The sequence below is a fragment of the Balearica regulorum genome, chromosome 3 (genome assembly GCF_011004875.1).
Source record: "Balearica regulorum gibbericeps isolate bBalReg1 chromosome 3, bBalReg1.pri, whole genome shotgun sequence".
In the NCBI taxonomy this organism is placed as follows: domain Eukaryota; kingdom Metazoa; phylum Chordata; class Aves; order Gruiformes; family Gruidae; genus Balearica; species Balearica regulorum.
In genome coordinates, this window is record NC_046186.1 from 108134025 (window position 1) to 108148982 (window position 14958).

The window sequence follows — 14958 nt, forward strand, 5'->3', positions numbered from 1 at the left end:
AAATGGAGGACTTACCTCCTATGAATACCTAACACGCTCTTTCAAACCACAGCTTATTCTTAAGCAACACCGGTTAAGCAGCTGAGCAAGGCTAAAACTGAGCCGTACCTCTTGCACGCTCAAACGTTTCCGCATCCATTTACATGAAGAAACTAGAAGGGAAGGTACAGCCAGCCGCCCCTTTCCAACCTCCCGTGGAGAGAAGGGAGACGCACCACCCCAGCCGCCACAAACCATGGGTCGAGCACCCAAATGGACACTGGTCTGCCCAAGACAGCCAGCCATATGACTGAAGACAAGGTTTGTTCCTTACAGGTGCATACAGAATATGTCACACAGTAAAAAGAAAATGGCAAAATTAAACACATGCAATGCTTCAGGTCTTTATTGTTGCTGAAGAGTAACTGGTACATGGTTAAAACATTCTAATATAATCGGTGAACTCTGAAAACTAAGGCTTTCTGTAGGTTTGTGGTATCCTGGTGTTTCCTTTCACACAGGGTACATATAAAATCCAGTTATAAAAACACGGATCTTTTTTGAACAACAGAGATTGATGCAATGCACAAAACTAGAAACTACATTTCATATGATCAAGACAACAGCTTACAGACCAGCTTTGGGCCTTGCAGCTTCAAACCCAAGAGAGAAATGTCTTGGTCTGAAGTCCTGCTACCCAGATGAGCTTGATGACAAACACAGATGGCAGGATTTCAACCTTCTGTTCTGAGCAAAGAGAAGGAAACCCCTGATGCTGAGGAGGAAACATTTGATTGAGCAAACAAGAGCAGTCTCCTCGAAGCACGTCAATGACCTCAGATAACGTAAGCAAGACCTAGCAAGACCTGTAGGTCCCGTAGACAGAGCAGTCACTGCTGAGCAGTGCAGCTGCTGGGACCGTGAGAGAAGGTGAGCCATGACAAACATGCTAATGAGTGAGACAAGTCTTGGAGCCAATATGCATCCCAGGAAAGAGGGTATGTGTGTGATTCCTGGAGTACTAGCACCTTTAACCTAACAGCATTGAAAAAATTTTCAAAGTGATGTACCTGACAGAATCGTTTAGGTTGGAAAAGACCTTTGAGATCCTCAAGTCCAGCCGTTAACCTAGCACTGCCAAGTCCACCACTAAACCATGTCCCTAAGTGCCATCTTAGTGTACTTTGAATAGGGAAACAGAGTAAGAACAAAATAGTCTCAAAAAAAAAAAAACAACCTGTATATTAGAACCTTTTGAGTAAAAAGCAGCATTTTGACCAAAGAGGAAAAAACCCCACATTCACAGAAAGATCTTCCATAACTACTTTTTAAACAAAGAAGCTTCTATATCCACAAAGCTGCTTCTTTTAATTAAATTTTTCCCCCATCTTGCATTTCTAATTGAGCTGGAAAATGATGCCCATAATCTGAAAATTTACCAGCCAACGCCCTTCCCTGTGAGAGGAGGATTCTTCACTTACCACCCTGCACCACGGAATCAGGCACTGCAAATGTGACATCAGCAGCTGACAAGAAGATTATTCTTTCTTTTCGACCCAAACACATGAGAGGAGAGGATGAATTACAGATTTGTGGATGTTTACCACATTACAGTAGGTTACATGTTTGGCTCCAGCAGGGAGAAAATCCCTTGTAAGGGTCAATGGTGGACTGCATTTGATTACATTTGCAGAGTCCAACTCCAGTCACACACAGACACAAACCTTTCACTGCTCCATGACCAAGACTCACACTGATGTTTCTGACACATTTGATGACACCACAAAGTTCTCTGAATGACTGAGAAAAGCATAGCTGGTATTTATATCACCAACATATATAACCTGTCCTCTGAAGTCATTCCTGAAGACTATGTTAAGGCTACTGGAGTAGGCTGGCCATGGTTACTCCTGGTGTGAAAGCACAGCCGTGGCTCAGGACAGACTAGAAGTTGTCGTTTAGGTCTCCTCTGCATTAATCATAAATGAGGTTTTTAGGTTTTCCCTTGTGGCGAGTTACCTGGACGTCCAGGGAACTGCAACAAAGCAGAGTGTTAGGCAAAGAAAAACCAGGCTATGTAGATTTAAGATGCAACCACACCTTTGATATCACAGAATTAGGTTTAAAATAGTCCTCATAGTGCAGAGAGGACCTCTTTCCAATCATGACGATGAAACACCAGTTGTCAGTCATCAGGTACTCAAATATAAATATGAAAAAATCATTAGGAAACATAACCCTAAATATAAACCTAGTTCTATTTATTTTTAAGAAAAAAGGATTAAAAAAATCAGAGTAAAACAGATGGCTTCAAGTACTTTCCGCATAATAAACAATTAGTTATTATAAGCATAGATTAAAAAATACTTGTCACCTTGCAAGGGACAGTTGAATAGAGGCTGGTGATTCTTTCAAAAAAAATGGCCTTTGATACAAACACATTAGACAACATGTTTGGTGTTGTAATTTAGAAGAGAACAGATGTGTCTACCACGCTGACCCAATGCTTGAGATACTCAGCGCAAGATAGATTTTGCACTCTGTCCTTTCACACTCAACACATGGAGCCAGGCCATCTGGGTTTAGCTCAAACAAGCCTTCATGCAATAAACAACAAACATTTAGTAAGTCAGGAAGGTTTTGCAGCAATACAGTTGATCAAGTGGTCTAACGTTTTTGAGGTTGAAAAACAAATCTAACCTGAAGGGTCTCCTAAGTGCTGGCAATGTTTATGTCTTTCATGACGTGAGCATGAACATTACTTACATATGACAAGGAATATACTTGAAAGTGCCTTGTCTGAGTTAAAGCCTTCAGATTTTCTGGATGTCATGAAAATAAGGGAAAGTGTTATAGTGGGAGCCCTAAAAGAACCCCCTCGAAAATTGTGAAGGAGGTTAGAAAAGCAATGATGTCATCAGGCAATCAAAGAGAATACTGCAGAGGGAAAACATAGCTCTATTTCCCTGTGCTGTGCTAAGGCTGAAACCCATCTCTTGTACCTATAAGGAGACAACGATTGCATCAGATACGTTTCAACAGGTCTGGCTGACACGCACGGAACAAGCAGTCTTCCTGCTTATTTATATGGACACTTGAAATGCCTAAGGAAGCAACGTGAAAACCAAAATAAATGCTTCAAAAAAAAAAGATATCTTGCCTACTCTGAAAAATAAATGAATAAATGTTTTCAATGAAATAATGTCTACAAGTAGACCTTTCTGAAAAACATTTGCCAGCTACTCAGCGACAGACACTTATTTTTGCTCCTACCAGAAGACAACACCAATAAACCAACTGAAAAATCAGCTCCCCTATCCTGCAGCTCTCTCTACTACAGTAGGAACAAGTCTCCCACAGCTAACAGGGAGACCGAAACAGTATGAAACAGTGAGAAATCAAACCTTATCTGCATAGGTCTATTATGTAATCAGTTAAGACTTAAATGGAGGCAGAGCCAGCACTGTTTTCTGTACTACAACACAAGACTGCAAGGCTTGAAAATCCTTCTGAGTGACCAAGCCAGAACAGCTGAATAGTGGTAGGTTCAGTAGTGTTTGGAAAAGCTTATGCGAAAGTAATATTTTAAAATAAGGTTGAATATTTGAAATAGAAAAAAGAAACAGAACAACAACTCCTCCAACTTCCGCCTACCATCAAAACATTGTTAAACTTACCAGCTTTCCAAATCTGGTGCTCACTTTATGACAATGTGATTGTACTGAAATCAAACATCTGTCTCTCAGCTGGACGGTTTGGGTTTCTACATGACAGTTCAGTGCATGTCACATTTATTAACGTCCTTACGAGTGTTCAATAATCCAGCAATTTGTTTCATAATTACAGCAGAATGCAGTTGCTAGCTGCTTGCAAGAGCAATGTTGAAATTACATTCAGAGATAAAAACTACCATTTTCACGTGTAGCAATAACTAACATTTTTCTTTCTTTTCACAGAATCGAGTGCAAACGTCTAACAACGGCAATAGTAAAAGACAATTCTCATGCAAAAATTCTTCCCAGTGCCAAAAATTTGCAGGACATCTCAAAACCACCCATTTTTATGTCTTTCTCTACCCCAGAATTAATTGGTTTTTATTTTCATGTCGTGAAATTTCTGTTGCTTTTTAAAATGTCGATGACAAGCAAGTTCAATTAGTTCCAGCCCACCAAATATCTTTTGCTGCACAACAAAAAAGATGATCATGGCTGCAAAATACCATCGTGCAAAGCTGTACAGGTACAGCACTGCAAGCATACCCGGTGGGAACACCGTCCAATACAGGAGCGAGATGCACTTAACCGCAAGGACCCTGAGCTCAGATTTACACGGTGGAATAATGCTTTGCCCTGTTGCGCTGAAGCACTTTCCACCTTCATAGAAGCGTCGGAGTCTCTCCTCTTTCTCTTCCCAACGCTTCCGGCACCAAAGCTGCAGTTCCTCCTTAGAAGTGGGCACTGTCTCTATGGGGTATCTCTGGACGTGGAAGTGAATCTCCTTTGGGAAGTTTCCCTTCAAAAGGTGTTTCTCTGTCTGAGGAATGTTTTGGGGGTATGCCACAGTTATGTCATGGATAGCATCGAGATTGTCACCTAGAAGAAAGATTTGGGGGAAAAAAAAGATCAATACAGTTCGTGCAATGGTCGGAACACTAATTTGCTTCAAGGCATGATTGAAAACTGTCCAAATTGTGGCAGAAATCCCAAAGATATGTTAGCTATGCAGAGTATGTTTTTTATCTGCTAGAATCTCTAAAGGCTGAGAGGTCAAACGTTCCCAATCGTTATCTGTTCTGAATCTGAGCAAAAAATTTTGGGAACAAAATTATACACAGTACAAACTAATGTAGAATTACAACGCAGTGACTAAGAGAATAAAGTCAAATTTAAGGGAGAAGATGCACATCTGGTCTTGGATAATGAGCAGAATATGCAAGACTAGTCTTCAGTTATTCATACCTGTGCTGCAAGCTGAAATTGCTTTCAACTAATGAAATACAACTGAGTGTATGTTCCTGTGAACACTGAAAAAGACTCAAGTTGATCTGCAAGCAGTATACACAATCCAAACTTACTGAAGATCAAGAAAACATACAGGAAACATATGCTAGCTAAATATCAGGAACTCATTAAATCTCGAGTATCTCACAAAGGATGAGGAGTATCTCTGTAGCTCAGCCTGCATTGCAGAGCACTCCAGTTAACACAATTTCTTTAAATCTGACCAGCCAGTACTGTAAGGAGGTGAGCTGCTGCTTACCTTCCAGATCTGGTAAGGACAAAGTACAGCATAAATGGTGGAGAAGCCCAGCTTTAAGTAAACCACATATACTTAGCTATTTGGCTAAAGTGAGTGTCCTGGTTTCAGCTGGGATAGAGTTAATTTTCTTCCCAGCAGCTGGCATAGTGCTGTGGTTTGGATTTAGGATGAGAATAATGTTGATAACACACTGATGTTTTAGCTGTTGCCAAGCAGACAAGGACTTTTCAGCTTCTCATACCAGCCTGCCAATGAGGTGGGGGGTGCCCAAGAAGCTGGGAGAGGACACAGCCAGGACAGCTGCCCCAAACTGGGCCAACAGATATTCCGTACCATATGACATCATGCTCCGCACAGAACCGGGCGGCTGGCTGGGAAGCTGCTCAGCTCTGGAACTAGCAGAGCATTGGCTTCAGGTGGTGAGCACCTGTGCTGTGCATCACTTGGTTTGTATATTCTTTTATCATTATAATAATCTTTTTTCTGTCCTATTAAACTGTCTTTATCTCAACCCATAAGTGGAGTTTTTTGGGGGGTTTTTTTGGGGTTTTTTTTTGGTTTTTTTTTTTTACTTTTCAATTCTCTCCCCCATCCCACTGTGGTGGCAGGGGGCAGCGAGCAAACGGCTGCGGTCTTGTTTTAGCTGCCTGCCAGGTTACACCACAACAGTGAGTATAGCTAAACATTTAAAAAGCAATTGCAGATTAGAACTGCAAAGGAATACTGATGAAAAAACTCTCTACTCCTCATTACCATGCCTCATCAAGCCAACACTCTTGAAAGGCTATCGGTATTGCCAAAGTGGGGTTTGCCAGCGTGTCTTTGCACTAAGTGTTTTTAGATTTTGCACTAAATACCCTCTTTATCCCCCGGCCTCTGACCAGACATTCTTTTTAAATTTCATAAAGTAAATTCTGCTAGTGTAAAACTGATCTAAAAATAGGCGCGTGGTGCACTGGATGTTGCATAACTGTTAAGTTCTGCCAGCAGTGATTTATCCTGCTGTTTTTATTTGGCTGGCTGGCTCGGGGCAAAATAGAATTGGAGACTAAAAGCTGTCTCCAGTTGCAGCGACCGAAGATTTTTGCTCTCATAGATGATGTCACTTCTTGCAAAGATGATCTAAACCTATTCTTGAGTCTCGCTTCCCCTTCTCATTTGCTCCCCTTCCCTGGCATTTTGGCTTTCCTTTACGGCTCCAAAAATGACAGGGACAGAGTAGGAAGTTACTTTAAAAGGCCATGTTCAAAATGATGTATCTAAAGTTCAGCTCCAAATATCAGAGGGGGAAAAACCCTATTCAGCCTTTCACAGTATTTTATAACTGGGCTGTCTTACAACGATCTCTCTTGGACAGTTTTGTGGCAAGTTACTTGGGTTTTTAAAGAGCTCCTAGGAGGTCCGTCAGAGCAAAACTCAATACTCCAGCTTTTGTCTAGCTACAGGAACACATCCTATCTAAGCAGAGAATCATTGTAATCTGCATGGATAAAACCCTTCAGATCTTGTTCCAAGAAATGCCAAAATTGAATGTGTCTTAGAAACAGTAAAGCCTTAGAAAGGCAAATGATGGCCAGCCTGCTGCACCTCAGCACAAAGCATTTTCATTTTGAAAACAGCTCGCATTTTTCCTCCCCCTACTCCAAATACTTCTGCTCTCAGAAGAAATTACAGTCGCCCTACAGGACAGACATCCCCTAAGTTGGGGATGCCTCATATCTTAGAGGGGGATGCCACATCCCCTGGAAAGGCCACTACATGTGCCTCTAAGAGATACCCATCTCTTAAAATCTGTCTTCCTCCTGATCCTCCATAGCTCCCTGGGTCCCAGTGGCACATAAAACCTACACCTTACCTCAAGAGGGAGGCCAGAAAAATTCAACCTTCTTGAGATCCCTGCATGAAAAAAGCCTTCTATGAAAAGAGTTTTTGGCTACACGAATTTCTCACCCACCTTGCAGTCATTTGTGTCTTCGCAGCTAAACAGTCAGTCTGCCATTACATGCAAATGTTCTTGAAAAATCAAGGCTTTACATACACTTAAGGATCACTGACATACAGATGGCAGGCAATAGATCATCAGATTTCCTTCAGAGACAGATTTTCTGACTCTGTGCAAGTGTTGGACTGGCAGGACTGGGCAGGACTCCCTGCACCCACACAGCTGGTCTGATCCCTTCAGCATGCAGTTATATTTCTGCCCATGAATTCCTAATTGGATATAGGGAAGCCTCTACCCCTTACCTATGGATCTGTAGCATCCCCAGACAGATACTTTCCAGCAGGGCTTCATGCCAGACTGTAGAAGGTTTACACTACATCATGGCTTCTAAATTAGTTACCCAGAACAAAGCTCAAAGAGCTGCGTAAAGGAAGGTGGATGTTACTTTTTCTGCATTGCAAACGAGGAAACAGAGGCCAAGGATGATTACGTGAACTGCTCATTGTGTCCAAGTTGAACCAGTATCTCCTAATTCCCAGCTGCAAGGTTCATCTATTAAAGTATATTTTACACAAGAAGAAATGAAACTTCAAAGGTAGATTTAGCATATCTGAAAGCACAGAAACATCAGAAAGAGAGAAGAGCAGAATACCAGGTTTCAGATGGAAGAGGATTAGAGCATTTCTCAACAGGGCCCTTGTTTGGGTCATACATATTTAAAAACTCCACAAAAATGGCAGCCTGGAGCTTTAATTCCCTGGCAAAGCAAACATGTGGAAAGGACCAGCTTCAATCAGTTTTCTACAGCTGTTGAGAGAAACATGCCCTGCTAGTGTTATGTGCAGGATCCACACCGCACACTTGAACAAAAAGGTTTTGCATATTCTCTGATTTATCAGTGGGATCTTTTAATATAGACAGGGTCAACGCATGACTGCCAAACATGCCACAAACGAATCTGCTAAAAAGAAGAATAGTTACTGCAGAAGATGAAGGTGACCATTCGTGATGAAGGACAAAATTCACCTAGGCTAGAGCATCTTTACTGTGTCCGTTTCCCTCTGAAGTTAAGCTCGTTCTCTCTGCAGTCTGGAGATATCTAACAGCACGTGTTTCAGATCAAAAGCAAGGTGCCAGTCAACCAGCAAAAGAAAGTGATTCTAAGTGAAGACACAGGGCAGTCACTGATTTTAAAGATCTTTTTTCCACCTGAATTTAAAGATCTGCTTAAAAAAAATCTGCTTCTGCATATTTTAAGAAGAAATTGCCCTAAGGGAAGCCACATCATTCTACTTCTCTGGTGGGTCAAAAATGAAGTAAGCAAGCAGATTTGTACGTAGTTCAGAGAAGCTTTTGGTGGACAAACTATGTCATGCAATGCTTTCAGTGACATCTGAGGATCTTCTTTATCCTGCGTGTATACACATTCCATCGGGGAAGGAATGAAGGGCAGAGGAAACCAAATAACATTCACAGTTTTGCATCTGAAAACTAATTAAGCTAAGAAATTGCCATTAAAGCTAAAATGTCGGGCAGGTAGTCCAACTCTTCAGGACAAAGAGACACCAGTTTCAGCAGCTTTACAGTCTCACGACTTTTTCCCTGCAGTAGTAGAACTGTATATCCTTCATACCCATGAACAATATTCTGTCCTGTGCTTTATAAAAGCACCTCAGAAAAGGAAAGCTTACTACAGTGCTCAGGATTGAACATAAATTTTATCTTTAATTATTGTTTTGCAGCTATAAACTGCATAGCATGCAGATGATGATTAATCCATGTGGCAGTCTCCATTTTGGGATGACAAAATGCCTCAAAAACACTATTCTTTTTCTTTTTAAACTTTCTGTGCTCCAATCTAAGTTATTTATATTTCAGGCTCTCTTGATACATGACATCACTTCAAGCAATCACAATGCACAGCTGGTTGCTTTGGGCATTGCACTCAGAGGTGGCAGAGGAAGAATTTACCAGGCTCATTACCAAAATAACAGCAGCAAAGATGCCTTCTTTCAAAAAATATTTCCAAGGAAAAATTAGGACATTTTCTTTCACTACACCAGTTATTCCATCAGAATTTTTATTCTACGTTAGAAGTTGCAGCACCTGGTAGCCCAGTAGATGTGAGATTGCCACATCTCCTTGCCCCAGCTAGGAGTGAGTCTGAGCACGTATTCCCAATACACACACGCGTACAACGCACGGGGACAGGCAGGCGGACAGCCACGGCTCAACATGGACAGAAAGCGCAGCACTCAAGCAAACAAAATGGCCTCATCATGTTCCCCTCTCTGGCTGATTAGTTTAAAGGTCTGTCAGTGGGAACTCTATACATATTTACATGCTATGGATCTCTCCAGCAACTGGCCATAGACAGTCTACGCTGTAGCTGGCCCTGGGTCCTTGTCTTCCCAGGTGCTGGCACCTGGACACACGAGCCCCTGGGCCACAGCCCCTCTTCGGTAGCTGGTACAGATTGCATGGATGCACGTGCACTGTCAGTCCCTCCAACAACTGGTTTAGGCACTCGGGGCCACCCAGTAGCTGGTCTTCAGATCCTCTCTTCTCCAGCTGCCTCATGCAGAGACAGACAGACAGACAAACTGGTCTCAGTTGACCCCAAAGTCTCCTCAGACACTGGCTGGGACCTTGCAGTCCCTCCAGTAGCCAAACTGTAACCATCTGACCTCTCCAGTATCTGACCAAGACTCATGGCCGCTTTGATACCTTGCTCCCAAGCCTCTTACTCTACTCGCCTACTAGTCCTGCTTGAGAGTCACTAGTGATCACACACTGACATATACACCCGCACAGCAGACACGGACCCCAGTCTCTCCAGTTGCTGGCACTTGGACCTCCATACACACACCCACAGAGTCCCCTCGCCCAGGAAAATAGTTAGAAATGGAGTTTAATGAGAAGATGGGGCAGACTGGGCTGATCAAGCACAAGGCACAGTCAGGCAAGTGTACTGACCAGCCCCATTTACATGGGACCAGCCCTTTTTACCCCTTATTCCTCTATTTTCCCAAACTTGTCCCTCCTAAGCCACCTTGAACCATCCCCTTCCCCGCTTTTGGTTCCTCCCCTAAACGTGCCGTAATAAATTTTGTACCATCCCTAAATGCTCCTCTTGGGCATCCTGTAACAAGTCCCAAAGCCCTGCAAGCAGTTACCCCCCCTTAGTTTGTAAGGTGATGGACAGGAGCCTCTCCCATTGACTCACTGTGATAGGTGTCACCTCTGGCCCGCAGGCTGATGGCTGCCCCATGACAGGCCTTGGAAGAGCCACGGTAGGAGATTTGTTTCTTTGTCTGGATTTTAGGGTTTTCTTTACGGGCCACTGTGCTCCTTCGCATGTGTGCAGACAAGCTTTTCATCTCACGAGCTACTAAAAACCTTACAACCAAGAACCTCTTACTAGGTTCAAAATAAAGGTAAACTGAAAATTACTTTTAATTGGGCGTATTAAATACAATGTCAGCACAGTACTTTAATTCTAGGGGGAAAAACCAGCCTGAATGTAAAAGGAAGCATTAAACTATTTTAAGCTACTTTCAAATACATCTGCCAAGTGAATATTGCTGCAATTGGTGAAAACTGCCCGAAGCGATGCTCAGCCCCACAGCACAGTCCCAAAGAAGCGGGCTGGTTGGACAGACCCATCCCCTGTGCTGTAAGGATCGCTCGGGAGCTTGGGCACTGCTCGTTCCTCAGTTACGATTCACGTCAGTGACAAGGGCATGTTCTTGCTCATACTCGGGACTGAGCAATGCTGAGCAAGCTCACTGCGAGACAGAAGGATCTATATAAGTAGTGACTTTATATAAGCAGTGACTTGAGGGCCAAAATGATGATTCAGAACCGAAGCTCTTAAAGCCAAAATGACCATCAGTGAGCCAAAAATGAGGACAGGCTCCAGGCAAATCCATGCAATGAACTGCTCAGCCTCTCAGCAGTCTGGAAGGTGAACAGGCAGCTGAGTCTCCTTGGCATTAACGGTGGCAGCTATTACCCATTTCCATCCCTAGCAAGGATCTCAGCAGCTGTAATTTGTCCTACTTTAGTTATCATTGGCATTACTTTAAATCATACAAGGATTATACAGTCCCCTATATTGATCCAGCAAAGAAGATGCTATTCTTAACCACAGTACATCACAGAACAGTGCGCCGATGAACTGTTGAGCCAGAATGAGGAGAGGTATACTGAGATGCTCTCACAACAAAATATTCATGACAACCTTAAAATAAGCTGTTCTGTGAAAAGTGGGACCAATATGCAAGGCCCTTGTCCATTCCACTCCCCACAAAATAACTATAACTTCCACAAAACACTGGTCATAGCTCCCCCACCCAGCCCTTAATATGCTCAACTTGATATACATTTCCTCAGGAAACCCAGCAGGAGGAGACTTGGCATTTCTGTAAACAAACTGATCAGCAACATAATCAAAATAGATATGGAAACAAGTAGAACAAAACTAATTACGTTTCACAATATCTGAGTATTGTACATTAGCTTTGAGACAAAGATACATTTTTAGATATTAAAACAAAAGTAATTTAAAACTGCTTACTGGGAAATATTACTGTCTTGGCTCCTGAGATTCGAGTCATTTTTCTTTAAGAACACAGTATCAGGAGGGAGCAGCTTCAAGGATTTACAGTCCCTCCTGGGAAGCATCATCCTTGTGAAGATTTAAAACTTCAGGCAGCCCTCTTTAAAGCAGCAGTGTCATCCAGGGTTAATCTAAATCACTTTCAACTCAGTAGTTATTGGAAATCTCTTTTGGGTAAGTGTAGCAATCAAATAAGCAAACAAAAAAAGACAGAATGATAATGCTGGCCTTGATTAACAGAGAAGAGCAATCCTGCATACCAATTCTTTCTCTAGCTATCTGATTTTCCACCAGCGTTGTGATACAAGGAGAGAGGAAGACCTTCCGCCTCCTGAGAGGAAGGAGTTAAGGAAACTGCACCTCTCGTCCTTGAGGGTGGGAGCCCGGGGAAGGGACATTCCCTGGGGAAGGGACATCCTTGGCTGCTTTCTGCTGCCCAGCAGGAAGGAGCCGTGCTCTGGGTGCTGCATACAGGAGCAGAGGACTACCCGATCCCCCACAGAGGTACCTCCAGCCTGGCTTGTACAAAGATCAAGAGATATAAGGTCATCCTCATAGCTACCAGCAATCATTAAATGTGCTTAATTCTTTTGTTAAATACATTTAAATCACATAGTTCTGCAGCCTGATACCACATCTCATTAACGTGTAAAACAATACCACTAACTGAAGGGGGGCTGGGGAGAGGGATCCACTTTGACTTGGAAATCTCTGTAAATACCTCATTTAATTATTTTAAGACCAGACTGGAATGTTATCATCATCTAATCTGATCTCCTGAATAACGCAGGCCACAGGAGCTTAAGCAGAAAGCTTTTGGTTTTGCCATGGGATGTTGTAAGACAGACATCCTGCGTTGTCTTAAAGCTTTTAACATGAGGTAGGCAATTCCTCTAATTAATTTTTTTTTTTTTAATCAGCATCACTACACTGAACTTGTAATGCCAATAAAATCTAATCAACTTAAATGCCTCTTACAGATTGAGTGATTCTTTGCAGGACTATAAACCAATATTACTACAGCAGCAGGAATAGATGTCCCTCTTTTCTATTTGAATGCGAAGGATGCTCTTTTCGTCAGACAACACACCCGTCAGCTCCCTTCCTCCTCTCCAAACCAAACCAGAGCTAAAACAAGAAGGAAGACATGGTGTAGTTCAGTTATGGTATGAGAAGTCAGTATATGGGAAAACTAAGAGTGGATCAAGAAGTATATAATCCTGGACTGCAAGTTGAGATATATCGAGTGCTAAACTGATTCTTAGTTTGTGGATTAAATTGTACAAAAATACGTAAGCACGTGTTAAGCCAGAGAGAAATACAGAAGATTTAGCTCATAATTACTGCATGCATTGTTTGCACAGCTACACTTTACAGGCAAAATACAAGTATGGGTTGTGGTGCTGGATTTCACACGTTTCACAACACTTTACAACCTCCATTAAGGCTTTACAGATACAACTCTATCTTGCCACCTCCCTGGACGAGGGCCCTCAGACCCCAGCTGCTCTAAAGCCACAGCCAGCTCGCCTGGAACACGGCACGTGGCTCCTGGGTACCACTCTCAACACAAACCGACTAAGGGCTTCAGGAACCGAGTTTGCTTGTTTAAAAGAGGAATCTCTGAGCAGATGGAGGGAAGGGTGTGCAGGGGAGAGGGGGGAACCCGGCCATCACGATGGGGAACACACCGACCCAGTGGCTCCATCCACAAGACTGCCCTAGGGGCTGTCGTCCTTCAGACTTCTCTCCCTGGCTCCAAAGGGTTATCTTACAAATTGCAAAGCAAAAGCTGTTTGAGCTATATATAAAATACAAAATATGCGGAGAGAAGGGATAAAAGAGTTGGAACAAGTTATTTTCAGTCACTAGGGATGACCAGGCATAACTGACTCACTATGCTTTATCATTCCCAAACTATATTCATCAAATCCCGATAACAAAAATGCCATGTTTCTTCCCTCACCTGCATATCGGCTCGCTCCCAGCCTCCCATACTACACATCTGCTCTTCATAGACATATGGGATTTAGTTTTCACGGGTATGTTACATGTTAGGAAGGAGAAAATGTTCCTAGGTTAATAGTACGCTACTAATTCATACAGAAAAATGGTATTTCATATAACAGACAGACACTGACGCACTGGTATGCAACTCTCCAACTCTACTAAGCTCTAACATGAATCTCCTGGCAAACAGCCAGCAAATTCAGATGAGAACCACAATTATGCTTGAAATAAAGATAATTTACTGCACTGCAGTGAAAGACTTCTAAAAGCATCACATGTACTCTACCTTATCATGATAAGATGTCTTTCTAGACAGGCAAATGTACATAAATTAGGAAATGGCTGATTTTTTAAAAAAACTTTTATGAAGAAAGTGAAACTAGTCATCCAAGTATTTCTGGAAAGCTAAGTATCAATTAAGCAAAAGTAAGATATCAAATATCCTTAAAATAAATCATGCACACACACAGAGGAAGCATGTATAAGCAGCTCAAGCTTATTCTTTTCTTTGAATATGACAGACTATCCATCAAATTCCTCTGTTACTTGTTGGGCATTTAAAAGCACTGGGAACCTGGGAAAGTAGTAATCCACCCACGTACGTTTCTTTGCTCTCTGCCTGGATGAACAATCTCTCTCCAATGCAGTTGGAATTAAGCATCAGTCTCTACAAGAGAAAAACACATCCCTATTCCAGTTCTGCCAGAATTCAGCTGTTGCATCTGCAATTTCCACTGTCATTTCTGACTGGCCTCATTGAGTTAACAGTAAAGCAAAACCACTCTGGAACAGTTTACATACGCAACTGCCATACCAGTGATGCTCAACGTCAGAGGATATTACTGCTAGGTAAACTATGCAGCTGGCTCAAAACTTGGAATTTTTGGGAAAGTGCTACATTTTTAAAGATGTAAGGAGGAGCAGTACGTATGAACTGCCACGTGTAGCACAGAAGCATATGTTAGTTTTCAGCATCCGAATTAAAATACAAGCATTAAAGGGGCTACCCTTCCCAATCTCCCTGTTCATGTTATTTATTTCCCCCCAATTCTTCCAAAACCATTGCTTATACTCTTTTCAAATACATCTATTTTTTTTTAATAGTTTTAGGAATTTCCAGGATGTAGGGTAGGAATGTTCTCATAAT

General features: G+C 42.3%; 1 protein-coding gene across 10 annotated transcripts in view; it reads right to left on the reverse strand.

The window, feature by feature from the left end:
* Positions 1 to 369: 369 nt before the first annotated feature.
* Positions 370 to 14958, reverse strand: part of LCLAT1 (lysocardiolipin acyltransferase 1) — a 119384-nt gene continuing 104795 nt past the window's right edge. For all 10 annotated transcript variants that reach the window (XM_075749427.1, XM_075749423.1, XM_075749425.1 and 7 more), the window contains one exon: positions 370 to 4571. In XM_075749427.1, coding sequence (XP_075605542.1) covers positions 4063 to 4571 — 509 coding nt within the window. In that variant the 3' untranslated portion in view covers positions 370 to 4062. The remainder of the gene's footprint in view (positions 4572 to 14958) is intronic.